Here is a 14,653-nt window from a genome sequence, read left to right as displayed (position 1 = left end):
TGGAATTGCAATGCAAACAACTCACAAATACTGGTGAGAACTCTTCATTCCCTACATTATTTGAATTCATTAATTTAACTTTTCAAGTCTTCCATGACAAAAGTTTTGGTTATGTGAAGAAATATAGACTTTATTCCTAATTTCTATAGCTCTTCCAGGATATATTTCCTGTTTTCATACTCATTTTTATATGAAAGATGACCTCTGAGGCCATCATGAGCAAGTCTAACCCTTCTTTAGGGCTTTTATTTAACATCTTGTGTCTCACCAAGAGAATGTACATGTGCTCATAGTAATGAATTCCATGCATCTAAATAATACCAATCAAAATGTTTACGTAGTACTATTTATTCTGAAAACTGGTTTCAAGCTAGTTGCTCAAGAGGACTGCAGAAACTGCAAGCCAAACAGAAGTTCTAAGCAGTCCGATGTGCGTCTAAGATGTTTTCACTGCCCCCTAGTGCAATTTTGGGGAAGGTAAAAAATAATAAAAGCTGCACCAAACTCACCATACTGATCTTAGCTAGCGGTACTTTGTTAAAGGTACATCAAAGAAATAGAAAAAAAACCCAAAACAGTCAAACAATGACTGCACTGCATCTCACGTAGACAAACTTGCATATCAGCTAGGTAACTTGTGTATAAATTGCAATGCAGATGCAGCAGTATGGAATTAACAACTTGGCTATCTCCCTGCAGCATGCTCCCTTCACAGTTAGCTGAAGTGGTACTCAGTGCCTGTCCCAAGCTGCCCAGAATGCAGAGTGGTTATTCTGGGAGTCTGTCATTGCTCTCAGACAGACACATAGAAGACTGCTTAGCTCTACAAGCTCCTATTTGCACCCTGAGAGCACACTTTCGGAAGTCCATGTCCATAGTCCCACTGAATTAAACTGAAATATTTACATGTGAAATAATCTAATACTCCAAGTTAAATAATGAACCTGAGCTGTGTGAAATAGCTACTTATTAGCTACATGCATCAAGCTCTATTTTAGAAATACTGAACAGAAAGCTCGTTATCCCTACTTCATAAAGACCCTGCCTGAACTATTTTTGAACATAAAAGGTAGTGAAGGTTACATAATTTACCATCTCTTTACTATTCTTGCACAAGATGTTAAAGATACGAAAATAACTTATGCCTTGCAAAGTAATGTTTTCCCTAAAAATTAATTCATCTGACCTTTTAAACTACAATAGTGTCCTCATATAAATAGATGTAATATCTTAAAGGCTTTTTATTTCAGTTATTTTATTTCTCAGTCTTATTTGAGAGACTACAAAGTTTTGCTAAAAAAAAAAAACAAGATATAAGAAGTGTCAAATTTCAAAATTAAAATGAAGTACTTTTAGTAGGATAAGCAACAAGTGCATTCACCGAAATCCCACTAAACACATTTCAAAAGCTTCAAGACTGCACCATGAAAGGGGTAGTTATTAAAAATTCATATGAATGATTCTTTATGATTCTTGAGTTCCTTTGGAGAAAGCAATTTCTTTGATTTATGAAAGGAAACCAGAGAAACTTTAGAACATATTCCCATAACATTTGGTTACATGAATACAAATCCTCAGTTACAAGGACGGATCAAATGAACGTTTACAAATAGTAGACAACTCAGCAAAATTCTATTTCAGATACTAATAATTTTTAAATTGTATCAAAATACAAGATATACAAATAAAAATTGAAAAGAACAAACATGATAAGCACAAGTAAAGGAAGGAAGTTCAGTACAATTGTTGTGTGAGCTGGACAGTGTTAGCATCAAGTACAGTCCCTTTATGTTGCTAAGTGCCCACCTGCAAATAAGAGATGCCATTGCAGCAGTTGTAAAACATTACATGTGGTAGTCTCACATTCATAAAAATCCAAAGCCATCTTTTAAACAAACAGCAGATATAGCAAGAGTCAAGAAAATTGCTCTCCAAGGATACCACTACAGCAGTCCACAGTTTAACATAAATCATTTTTTAATCGAAAATCCTGTGAAGACTTGCTCTGGAAAGGAAATGTATCTGCATGTTCCTTACACTCTCCCTTCATATATAGCACTTCTAAATTATTTTATCATTCCCACCATAAATATTTGAAATACTAGTTATCATCTACTTGATTCTCCTTTTCATTCAAGCCAGAGTTCTCTACACCTGTATTTCTCATTATTCTGTTCAGAGAATAAACAACATTGAACTGTAAGATTCATAGGCCACTTTCCATCATGCCTAGAAATCATCTTACCAAATACAGAAGTATAAGAGCAGTTCCTAAAGCAGCTTTCTACAAGTTTCATCAGGTCAGGTTGACCGGATAAAGGGACTCTAAAGGAGCTGGCAAAGAGACATAAGTAGGCATAATGACATAATAAACATTATGTTTAGACATAGGAAAATGCCTAAACTGTTGTTAAAAAAGTCTTAACAATAACTATGTTCTATTATCACATTTTATTCAACACTACTAAAGCCACTTCTAATTTTAAAGTACCCTGAAGTCAACAAATACCTGCCTATTACTAATTGATTAAAACCAGCACCATGCCAACTAAAAAGACATAGTATGATATACAGCTGAGAAATCTCAGCCTTATTATGCTCTGCAGAATTAATAAATGGAGATCTTGTGAGTACATTCATTTTCTCCAGCAACAACTGCTAATCATGAACTCTGGAGCACTTGGTTGAAGAGGAGAGAAGCAAATACCCCATCCCTCATTATTAAAGACAAATACTCCCCAAGGAAATTACCCTATTAGCATCCATATGATGCTCTCACTGGTAAGCATTCCTTTCCTTCCTTAGTTCAGCTTACTTCGACTTTCTTCTTTAGACAAGAATAAATGTGGTTGGGTAAATAAGACTCAACAGTTACTGGACAGACAGTCCTCGGCCTAAATGTTCCAACTCCCTAGGTCTACTAAAAGTTCCCCATAATGTTTAGTTATTTTTACAACACAATGATTTTTAGCCTGGTACCATATCCAGGCTCTAATTGGAGCAATTACATTCTACTTATATTCTCCATCTAAATGAACAGGAACTGGCTTTCTTCCATTTCAGACAAACGAGTATTACAGGTATGTCCAGTAAAACCTCTGAAAAATAATTAAAAGCATCTCAAAAAAAATCTAAAACTTGGAATATGGCTATGCTATCACTTTGGAAATATGCCCAAATCAGAATACAGCCTTGCAGAGGCCCAAGGCTGTACTTGTTTCAGGGACACAATTACAAGATGATTAGTATCCCTTGCAGGGAGAAACAGCTCTCCATTACAGCAAAGAATCAACTGTAACTCAACTTCAGAGAGAAGATAAACCCTTGCAAATCCATCTGGTAAATTCTACCAGCCACCACCTCTGTACCTGTTGCTTCAAATGTGAAGTGTCACAAGATGCTAGCACTCCATTTATTAAAGATTATTCCATCTATTAAAGAGCAACACATTTTCTAATGGCATGTAGAAGGGAACATTAATAAACACACACTCTCCTACTAATGTTTTCATTAGTAGTGTCATCCACTAATTTGAAAAATTATTATGTCTAGATTTAAAGCTGTCCACCTACTAGTCCTGATATGACTGCTTTGGCTAGTCTCCTGTCCTCCTCCAGCAAGATTTTATTTTCAATGTACAAACACCAGATACATTCCTAGTGCATCTTGCCAGGGCAAAAAAAGCTGGCAAAGATTTGGTATCTTGAGGTTGGTATCTCCTAACCTCAAATGTAAATTGAAACACTAATCTTATTAAGAATCTGCCCTCTAAAACACAAGCTGTTTTAAGAGAACATCTCTGCTTGGAAACAAGATTTTCTTCAAATATTGCATAAAGGCATATTTTTTGGGTTAGACACTAAACCTGAAAATCTTCAGACTACAGGAGATATCCAGCTTCCTCCCTCCCCCTCTCAGGTTACAACCACGTGGAAAAACTGGCACCAACAATCCAGCCAAGTTTTTACACCATTACGCTCAAGACAGAATTCACATATGTAATCAACATCTAAGGCTTTCATAAAAAAATTATGTTCACTTTGTATCAAACATAAGTTACAAAAATCTGTAATACTCAAAAACTAAATGCAGTTATTTGTTTTCCACCAATAAAGCATTAAAAATTTCCAAAAATAACTACCACCTACTCCTTGCACCTGATGACAACTCAGTAAAATGCCCAATGTGAGCTGGGCAGCCCAACCCAGACTCAAAAGATGATAACTTCATAGCAATTAACTTTGACAAATGCCTCTGTTGACAATCTCTCATAAGAAAAAAGACAACTGAGCAACGAAACTGCTGGAAAACCAATGTTCCTACAGGTAAAAAAAAATCTCACGTCAAGCTTGAGATATAGCAGCAATGAGAAGTAAGTATTGTGTTACATTTTATCTGTTATACAGAGTTCACAAAACTTCCTATTACAGAACTGCAACTCATTTAACTACTAAAGAAAAATGTTTTCTTCAGGGTAAAAAATACAGATACTTGTGTTTTAAAAGAGTTACTTCATCAGTAAAACAAAAAGTTACTTCATCAGTAACAAAAGAGAGACAGTCTCTGGAAACAAAAGAATTAATCAATAGAGCTTTCCATTTCTCCTCTCTCAGTTCTGCCGCCATGCATACCAACCACAGCCTGATGTGCAAAGAAAAAGGAATCACAGAGTTGTCATAATAGCAACACCTGCCTGCCTTGGGGCTCACAAGATCATACTGTGATCACCAATCGATCAACAGGAAATCAGGAAAGCACAGCTGCTTCCCGATTCCCTTCACAGAAAGAAAATAACTGAACTCATGAGCAGCAGTATGGGGAGGCTCTAGACCCCAAAGGCCTCTGGCATCCGCACTGACACAAAATCTTCCCAGTTATAAATTAACTGTTTAGACTGAAAACCCACAAGTCTCGTATTTCTGCTGTTCTGCTTATTCTCAACCAAATCTATTCTAAACTATTTTTGTAACTATTGTCTTAAATTCAGACAAACTTAAATCACACCAGTCTGCAAGTTACCTTTCTGTCTGAAACTTTTCTTTGTGGTCTTTTAACTGTGGTTTCCTGTAACTCCACTTCTATCAAGCCAGTTGAAACATTATTCAAATATATATGAAGAAAAAAATTAATACCACAATCCTGTTAGAAACTAAAAGTCAGACAGTAAACAAAGCAGCTCCTGAGAAAGATAGGTTGAAGCAAATTCAGCTCTTTACTTAAGTTTCCCTTCTGGCATACTAGGGAAGTTTACAGAACTGAAGTTTAAAGAACTAAAGTTCTGTTAAGTAAGATGCCCACTGCATTTAGAACAGAGATTGCTCAGAAGATCAATGCGCAGAATGCATCGATTTGATAGGCATACAAGCAATTATATTTTTTTAAAATCTGTATCTTATTAGCACAAATGACAAACATCAAGTTAAAGAAACAAGCCAGGGTTCGTGTGGTTTTTTTCCAAAATTATTTATACATCTATTAGACTGCATTTTAGAGATTTCAATGCACAAAGTTCTACTTAGGTGCAGCCATCTTTGATGGTGAAAAACAGGAAAATTAATCAGGGATTAAAAAGAAAGTTATTTTCTTTCTTTGTTGCTGAAAATCCCATCTTCATAAGCTACCTCTACTACTAAAAGCCGTACTCTGTTCTGCAGAACACACATCTGCCTCCAAAACCGCTGTATGTTACACATCTTCCTACAGCTTCTCAATTACTAAATAATATGTTCTACCACAATGCTGTGCTACATAACTGAGGGCTCAGCATTTAGTTTTCTTCTCCTATGAGACATCATTTATTCCATAAACATGAATAAAATAAATATGCTATAACTTGCACTAATCTATAGTTTGAACGTGATTACATTTAGGAATCCATATAGAACTCTTCATTCATGTGTGCCTAATAAAATTACTCAAAATTGCTCAAGAAAACATATGTCAAAGGATGCCAGCCTTCCACTAATGATGCAATAGAACAGATGTTAAATATTTAGTGTATTTCTGTTAGAGTTTGCTTGAACATGGTTCTTTGACGCAACTGAATATTTTTGCTAATTCAGTATAACAGTAACAATGTGTTTAAGCAAAGTTCTCTATGATTTTCCAATACATGCAAAATTCTCTTAATTATTACGAAGAATGATCTGGAGATACTCAGTTTAAAATTAAGACTCTGATAAGAAGGTATTCCATAGAAATGTAACTTCCTCTTACTCTCTGATGTTTTTTCATAGAAACAAGCAATGTACAACAAAGCATATAGAAAATATCAGAATGAATAGCTACAAAATATTTCTGATGTACAATTTTGTGCAATACTTCAAGGAAATATTACTAGAAATTAGGTTTAACCTTGGGTTTAGTTGCCATGAAGTAAAATCATTTCAACTTTACAGTGCTCTATTTTAGCATCTTATACACCAAAAACCTTTTAAGCCCCTTGGAGAACTTTTACACTCCTAAAAATTAAAGCAACCTGGCAGGACTTGATTTCCGAGCCTGGCTGTTTCTCTGTGTGGCTTCTGCTGTAGTAAGTGCTGACAGCAGAACAGATTTGTTTTTCTGGGAAAACAAATAGGACTAAACAAATAGGACTAGCTACTAAGAGCTGTGATTTATAACAAAAAACCAAAACATCTACAGAACAATCATGTATTTTTTGAGATTTACCACTACATACATGTACAAAACAGCTTTCAAAAGTTGTTGGAGTTAGTGTAATATCTCATGAGTTACTTACAGAATGGTAAGTATTTGAGTTCATCAGAATCTGTACACACATTAACAATCTGGATGATGCTGCAATAGATTGTGAAGTATGTACAGACAAAAGTCAGCAAGATCAACCATTTCCCACAGCACTAGTAAATGTGACTATTGTTCAAGACAGAAACTATTATTTTGATTATCTGTTGGAGAGATTAATGTTCAATAAAATGTATGGATAAAGCACTCTATTTTAATATTTTACTATGAGTTTAAAATGTCTGAACATGCAGATCTCAGATGGCAGAAGAGATGGAAATCAGTAAGAAAGTAGTGACTTCAAAATCACATGATACACAGCAACTGAAGTTTGCTGTATCCGCAACACCCTCAGGAACATGGACTCTCTCCACAGTGCTGTTAAAAGAATTTCTGATACAGAACAACAGTAAGTCCTAACTTAAGGCTTACAACATTCTCAAGTTTGTGATTCATCCACTTAGTTCTCTAAGACAGAGCACATAATGTGTGGGGTATGGATAAGATCACAGGAGATACAGTGCTAAAGTGTACAGTTTGATAATTAAAGAAATCTATAAGCAACAGCGAATCAAGCCTATCAGACAAACTACTAAAAAACCTTAATGTATCAGAATTTTCAATGACTTATGTCCTGGCAAAACCAAAGCAAAACAAGGCCAACAAAAATAACAAACCAAAAAACAAAAAACCCACAAAAAACCAACCACACTAAACACCCAAACCAACGAACAAATCAAACAAAATCAAACAAAAACCACAAAAACCAACAAAAACCAACAAAAACCAACAAAAACCAACAAAAACCAACAAAAACCAACAAAAACCAACAAAAACCAACAAAAACCAACAAAAACCAACAAAAACCAACAAAAACCAACAAAAAACCACAAAAACCAACAAAAACCAACAAAAACCAACAAAAACCAACAAAAACCAACAAAAACCAACAAAAACCAACAAAAACCAACAAAAAAACAACAAAAAAACAACAAAACCAACAAAAACCAACAAAAACCAACAAAAACCAACAAAAACCAACAAAAACCAACAAAAACCAACAAAAACCAACAAAAACCAACAAAACCAACAAAACCAACAAAAACAACAAAAACAACAAAACCAACAAAAACAACAAAAACACCCCCCCCCAAAGACCAACTTCAATAACATTAAGCTCACTCTAAAAATTACCCATGTCACTGCTTAACAAGTTCCTCACACTCATTTTCAGTGAGTATTCTCAACTCACTCTTCACAAGATGCAAGGTTAGAGGCTGTATAAGAAAAGGACAAACAAATGGACGTCTAGTTACAAAATCAAAGAATGGTAGGGGTTGGAAGGGATCTCAAGAGATCATCTACTCCAACTCCCTTGGTCCACCCAGATCAAGTTGCACAGGAACGTGTCCGGGGAGGGGGGAGGTTTGGAAACCTCCAGAGAAGGAGACTCAACAACCTCCCTGGGCTGCGTGCTGCATGTGCCAGGGCTCCCTCATCCTTACAGTAAATAAGTTTTTCCTTACGTTTAAGTTGAACTTTTTTGTGTTCCAGGTTTTTTACATTACTCCTTGTTGTATCACTAGACGCTAGAGAAAAAAGTGCTGCTCCATCTCTTGGCAAACACCTTTTACATAGTTGCATTAATGAGATTCCCCCTCTCTTCTCTAGGCTGAACAGTCCGAACTTCCACAGTCTTTCTTCATAGGAAACATGCTCCAGTCCCCTGAAAAAAGTCTAAATTGTCTAAATTTCTTGTCTAAATTGACAAGAAGCCCTTGAGACTCTTGGGAGTTTGCTTTTGAATTCCAGTTGTATTTGTGGTTTTTATAGGACTTCTATTACTGTTGCTATAAAACAACACAGAACTATGATACCAAATCCACTGCAAAAAAAAATATTAAATCCAGGAAGTTTTGGAGAAAGAACATCAAACCCTTAAACTTTAATTAAATAGAAGAGATCTGTCAACTGAGTATCTGTGATACTCAGGTTAGGCTGTTTTCTTGCTTTTGACGGGGATATACTGTCTCTTAACAAACTTGTCTGACACTGAGGTTTTGAAAAAAAGAAACAGAAAATCAAATTAAAAAAGCATTCAGTAACCACTGTTTTCTCATAAACAGCTTTGGCATGGTTGCTCTCCTTAGATTCAAGCCCACCTCTACCTCCCCTTTCCTGTAAAAAATTCTACATGTACATTAAGAACCAAACCAAATAATCTGTTTATTTCATAGAATCATAGAGTTATTTCAGCTGTAAAAGACCTTTAATATCAAGTCCAAACACTGATTTATATACTTCTTTCACCCAGTGAAAACAAAAAGGAGTAAACAATATATAATAATCCATGACTAATTTCTCTTGTGAATCACACGTACTTTTTTAAAATCCCAGTATTTTTAAAAGATTATTCAACAAATGCAAATAGTTGTTTTCATCAGGAAAAAAAAAACCAAAAACACAAAGACCAGCATCTCAAACAAAAGTCATACTTCACCTGCAAATTAATTATAAAGGAAGGAGCATACTTTATACCAGAAAGAGGAAAGAACATACTTATTATTGTCTACTCAAAACATTAAAATGTTAACAGGAGCAAAATGCTTACATTATCTTCTTCCTCTGTATCATCATCATTATCGTCATCACTATCCTTGAACCCAGGTGGAAGTGGTGGCCCAATGAATTCATCACCATCATCACCATCAGCATCCTCAGCTGGACCTTGAGCAGAAATCTGGGACTGCATGGAAGGACCAATTAACTCTTCATCTGAGCTGTCTTCACTTTCACTATGTGCTGTCTCTCTGCAGGGAAAAATTTTTAAAATTAGTATTTCAAGAATGCTGGCACTTCCATAAAAATGTTCAAACAAAAAATATGTTCAGTACTGTTGTAAATACTGAAATTAACAGCAAAACATAAACTAGGTTTTATTTACAGTAGCCCCCCTTTGAAAGCATAAACAAAGCTTTAAAAAAAGGTGACCAATGGTTCAAAAAATGGACACTATAAACCAAAGTTACACTAATTGTAAAAACAACAGTATATCATCACTACTGTGGATTTCAGTATTGCTTAGAAAACAATAGAATATATTGTTAATAGAGCATTTTCAAGATTCTGCTTCAAGTTGCAGCTTGTGCAGATGCCTTGCACCTCTGCTGGCTGGGTGGAACTGAAAACGGTAAACATGCAGGCTCACAACCATAGTGAGAAAACAAAGCACGACATTGCCTTATAATGTTGAGAATGAGTAACCAGGAAAGAAGTGCTTTCAGACAATACGTGATACTGTCATATACCTAGTTTCAAAAAGTTACATTAAATTATCATTTGGCTGTTGTCCAAATCACTTGTGTGAAGGCATTATTTTTGCCACTGGAAGATTTCCAAAAATAAACTTGAGTTATTCAGTCTACCTTCATGAAATTTATTCAAAATAAGCGTGCTCCCTCTGCTGGTCGTTACCACGTAGGTGGCATTCTAAATGGCAAAGGGTCTAAACTGACAAAGCAGTATAGTAGATCATTGTAGCAATACTGTGATGCAGTGGACATGACATGCCCCTTTCAGATCCAGTGAAATAAGCTCAAATTGAAAGACTTGATTTTGGAGATTATATCTTAAGAGAACGCATGTGACTTTTCACAGAAATTAGGTCCTTTGATGTTAAATGGTCTGCATGCCTGAAAGCTTGTCTAATTTTTCAGACTAAGAGATATTATCTCCATATACAAACTCCATTTCACATAGTGCTAAGAGACATTTAAAAACCTAGATCAGTTTTTCGTACTCTGCAAAACTGGGGCAATCAAGATCCTTTTACCAGTATGGGCTGGCACCTTCAAAGTTCCTCAAGTTTTTAAACAACTTCACAATAGTATGTGCAAATGAGTTGTGCTTTAAGAGTTAATATGCATTCGGAGACTTGCAAACCACTTCTTTCTACAAAATCCATTTGCATTAGTTTTGGAAGAGAATCAAATATACAGTGTAGCTGTCAGTGAGGAAACTGTATACAACATAACAATTCAAGGAGGCCTTTCCAATTTCCAATCCTGGAGTCCCAGATTTCCAGATCTTTCCATAGACAAACAAGAACTACAATAACCTATCTTTATTTCCTCATCTGCTGGAAAGGAAAAATTGATCAAATCAAACATTTCAGTATTTTGAGGGGCACTATAATCACTCTGCATGTGAAATGGCCTAAACTCTAGTGCTGCATTTCACCACATGCCAATTGCCTGGCAGGAACAGCCACATTCTCCAGCTACAGCTACTGGTGTCCTCTGTCGTGGAGGAAAGTCAAACATAAGAACAACCAAACGCAGCCAGACCAAAAGCCCATCTCATATGACTATCACATGAAAGACAAGGCTACTATGATAACTGAATGTACTTGAAATCCTTTTAAAAGTTAACGCTGAAGAAAATTTTGTCATTTTCAGAGACCAGAATAAGCTATACTTACTAGCTCCATTTATAGTAACTAAAAATCTACCTTACAAAGACTTTTGAGTGTCCTATATTTCAGACTTGTATGTTGTACAATTGCTCCTCTTGAATTAAGGGTGAGAAACAATGGCATGCCTCCCTCACTAGCTTCCTGGTTTTAGCACTAACTACTAAGCTACATATCACATTTTACAAGAAAATATAAAATGCCAGGAGAGCTTTGCTGTGATGCCCTCTTATTATGCTTTATAAAAAAAAAAAAAAAAACCAACAACAACAAAAACTAAGGAAAAAACCTTAAGATCAGCAGAAGTCTGGTTCTGTTATCTTCCATTGTACAAAGTCTCTGGAGTTATTGTCTGTCAAGCAAAATAAGGTGATTAGCAAAAGGCTCTGTATCACCTGATCACTTTCCACCAAGCATTTACATTCATGCCTCAGAAACCCTATTCAGGTAAGAAAGCTGTCACACAAAATCTCCCACCATATTTAAGTACCTTTGTGTTATTCTGGACCCAGCTCCTCTAGCACTGGATGCTGAAACTGATGAACTGGTGCATGATTTTCTCAACTCCTTTTCAGCCTGGTCTTCCTTCTCTCTTTCACGTGCCTCTAAACACAGAAAGAACAAAAACGACAAATAATTAACACTTCTAGAATATAATAAACTTAGAGGCTTGCTAGGCAACTTAAAACAATTTTCTTCATTTTCGGATCTATTTGGAAATGTGACAGCAAAACCTATTAGGGTTTTATAACCGCTTACTGCATTTTTCCTCCTACATTAAAAAAAATAGTGTAACCAAATAATCTCTCATCAAGAATGATGACTTAAACTGACCCAATATCAAATACAAAAATATTTCCAAGATGGTAACACATTGCTGTGTTCAGATTCAGCCAACACCAAAAAAAAAAAAAAACATGGTGCAAATCAAGTTCTGCAATGCATTGGATACTTGAATTTCACATGGTCCTAAAGGCAGTCAGTGAGTCTCCACAGAAATCTGCTCATGGGGTTCTGAATAAAAACTAAAACCAAACAACATTACTGTGTCATTCTTCCATAAAGAATTGCTTTCTTCATGACAAGGTGTTTCACAGTGTCGTGGTTTAGGCCCATCAGGGAACAAAGGCCACGATTAGCCTCGAGTACCGAAGAGGCTGAGGATTGCTCGAGGGCAGGGAGGGCTTAATTGCCGCTTAAGGTTCAGGACAAAACAGACCAGGCTACTCGGTTTTGGGGAAGAAAACAGAAAATAATTTAATGCAAAATCAACCAAAACATAACCAAAATGAAACAACCCAGAGTAATACATCAATGGAGAGTCCAACCAGCCTTTTTAAGAACACCTTCTTGCCACCCCTCCCCTCTTCCCGGGTTCAGAGCCCTGATCCCGGTGTTTTTACCTTGCCCCCCCCCTGAACGGTTCGGGGGGGCAGGCAGTGGGGGGTTCAGTCAGTCGGTTTCCGAGAGCTTCTGCCGTTTGTCCCTCCTCAGGACGGGTGAACTCCACACCAGTCCTCCCTGCAAGTCCGTGGGGTAACTCACAAGCATGGCAGACTTGCACGGGCTGCTCCGATGCCCACTTATTCCAAAGGCTGCAGCTCGTCTCTGCCTCTCGTGTGGGGCTGCTCTGCGACGCGCAGGCTCTCCAGCACGGCCTGGGCCATGGCCATCTCCCCACACAGTCCCCCGCCCATCCGGGCTCACCCACACGGAGCTGTTGGTGGCTCTCAGTCTTGCCACGAATCTCCACAGGTTTCAGGGGCACAGCTTGTATTCTCGCCACGGCTTGCAGAGGGGTCTCCGGTCTACTGCTTCTCGTTCCTTCCTCCTTCTCTGGCTGAAGGGTCCGCGTGGTGGCCTCCATCTTGTATCACTCTCCACCTCCCGACTCGTATTTCAAATTCCCGTCCCCTAAATAGTGATCGCAGAGGCGCCAGATTGGCCCAGCCGGGCCGGAGGTGGGTCTGAACCTAGGAGCCGGGGGAGGGTCTTCACTGCAACCCGCTCCCCCTGTTACCAAGCCAAAAGCTGCTCCTGGCTAAACCAGGACACACAGCTACTAGTTTCATAAACTGCAAGAGACCAGATTAAGTGGTAGTGGTAGGACAGATGCTGCTTGATTATCACATCACATGAGAAAAACAAAATCCTAACTCAGACATCCTGCACAAACTCTCCGGGAAGAAAGAAAACATTTGGCCTTGGAAAAGGGATTTCCAGAAAATAGGTATCTCTCAAGGACCTTTGGTACAGTGTTTGCTTGGATAAAGGCAGCAAAATATGATTCTCTCCATCTCTCACTCCCAAATCAACATCTTGAAAAATTGTGCACTACTAGCACAGAAAAGACACATTTGTAGGCTGTTACATAACTTGCTGTTGAGTACAAGACACACATTTATTCTTTGTTATTCTGTTCTATCTAGATTAAAGGTGTTTGTATCAGCTTCCCTTCCAGAATAAAAACACAGCTAAGTAAAAGAAAGGAAAAGTCTCGTGTTCAAATTTTTTCTGTATCTGTAAGCCATACCTCACAGCAAGTGCCTTGCATATGCACACCATTTTAACAGACTTCAACAGCTTATATAGATTCATTACTTTACTATTTACCAAGCCCCAAGCTGATCAGGACTTTCTTTCTTGAACAAAAAATACATTTTTCTTTTGTTCTCTACATAGTCAGCCTGAGACACGTCAAACATCACCCCAACATGGAAAAACAAAGCACATTAAAACGCATTAGCTGACAATATTAGGGTCTCTTACCCAAGACTTTCCTGCTCCTCTCTACAGCGGTTCTTCTTGTTTGTTCAAACATGGCTTCGAGATCAAATGTCCGAGCTTTCTTCCCTGAAAATGAAGGAAAAAGTGGTTGGTCACAGGCAACGCCAGCGCACGTAGATGGCCACAGGTCCTCCGGCCGTTCCGGTGCAGGGCGATGGACGGGAACGACCGTTTCGTTTCCACTTCCAAGCGCCACAACCTCCACCCGGGGCTCACCAAAGGCCCTCGACCCCAAACAATTTCCCCCCGCGCCTCTCAGCCAGGCGACCGGCACTCGCGGGGGCGCTTCGCAACGTACCGAAGCCGGAGAAGCCCATGGTGGCCGCCAGTTCGGGGTCAGGTGCGGCCAGCATCTCAGCGTCTGCAAGAAGAGGAGAAAGAGAACCACAGGGTTCAGCCAGGTGCGCGGGGCAGAGTGAGCTCGGCTGGGCCGGGTCTCTCCTGTCCTGTCCTATCCTGCCCAACCCGACCCGTCCCTCACTGCCCTCAGCCTCCGGCTCCATGTTACGGCTGCCCCGGAACCACAACAGGCGCCGGCAGGAAGGAGCCTGGCGTGGTCGTTCCGGGGCGTCCGGGGAGGCTTCTTCCGCCGTAGCGTCTGAGACTGGGCCGTGGCGTGTCGGTTTTCCAGCTGCAGGGGATAGTTGG

General features: G+C 38.3%; 1 protein-coding gene across 1 annotated transcript in view; it reads right to left on the bottom strand.

Annotated features, from left to right (window-relative positions):
- Nucleotides 1–14,514, bottom strand: part of WDR70 (WD repeat domain 70) — a 105,563-nt gene extending 91,049 nt beyond the window's left edge. The window contains exons 1-4 of the mRNA XM_062017890.1: nucleotides 14,304–14,514; nucleotides 13,988–14,071; nucleotides 11,709–11,823; nucleotides 9,359–9,557 (exon numbers count right to left, since the gene is read on the bottom strand). Of these exons, the coding sequence (XP_061873874.1) occupies nucleotides 9,359–9,557; nucleotides 11,709–11,823; nucleotides 13,988–14,071; nucleotides 14,304–14,508 (603 nt within the window). The 5' untranslated portion in view covers nucleotides 14,509–14,514. The remainder of the gene's footprint in view (nucleotides 1–9,358; nucleotides 9,558–11,708; nucleotides 11,824–13,987; nucleotides 14,072–14,303) is intronic.
- Nucleotides 14,515–14,653: the final 139 nt, after the last annotated feature.

Source organism: Colius striatus, chromosome Z, assembly GCF_028858725.1.
Source record: "Colius striatus isolate bColStr4 chromosome Z, bColStr4.1.hap1, whole genome shotgun sequence".
Lineage (NCBI taxonomy): Eukaryota > Metazoa > Chordata > Aves > Coliiformes > Coliidae > Colius > Colius striatus.
Note: the sequence above shows the minus strand (reverse complement) of the source record. Positions and strands in the feature narration are given on the sequence as shown.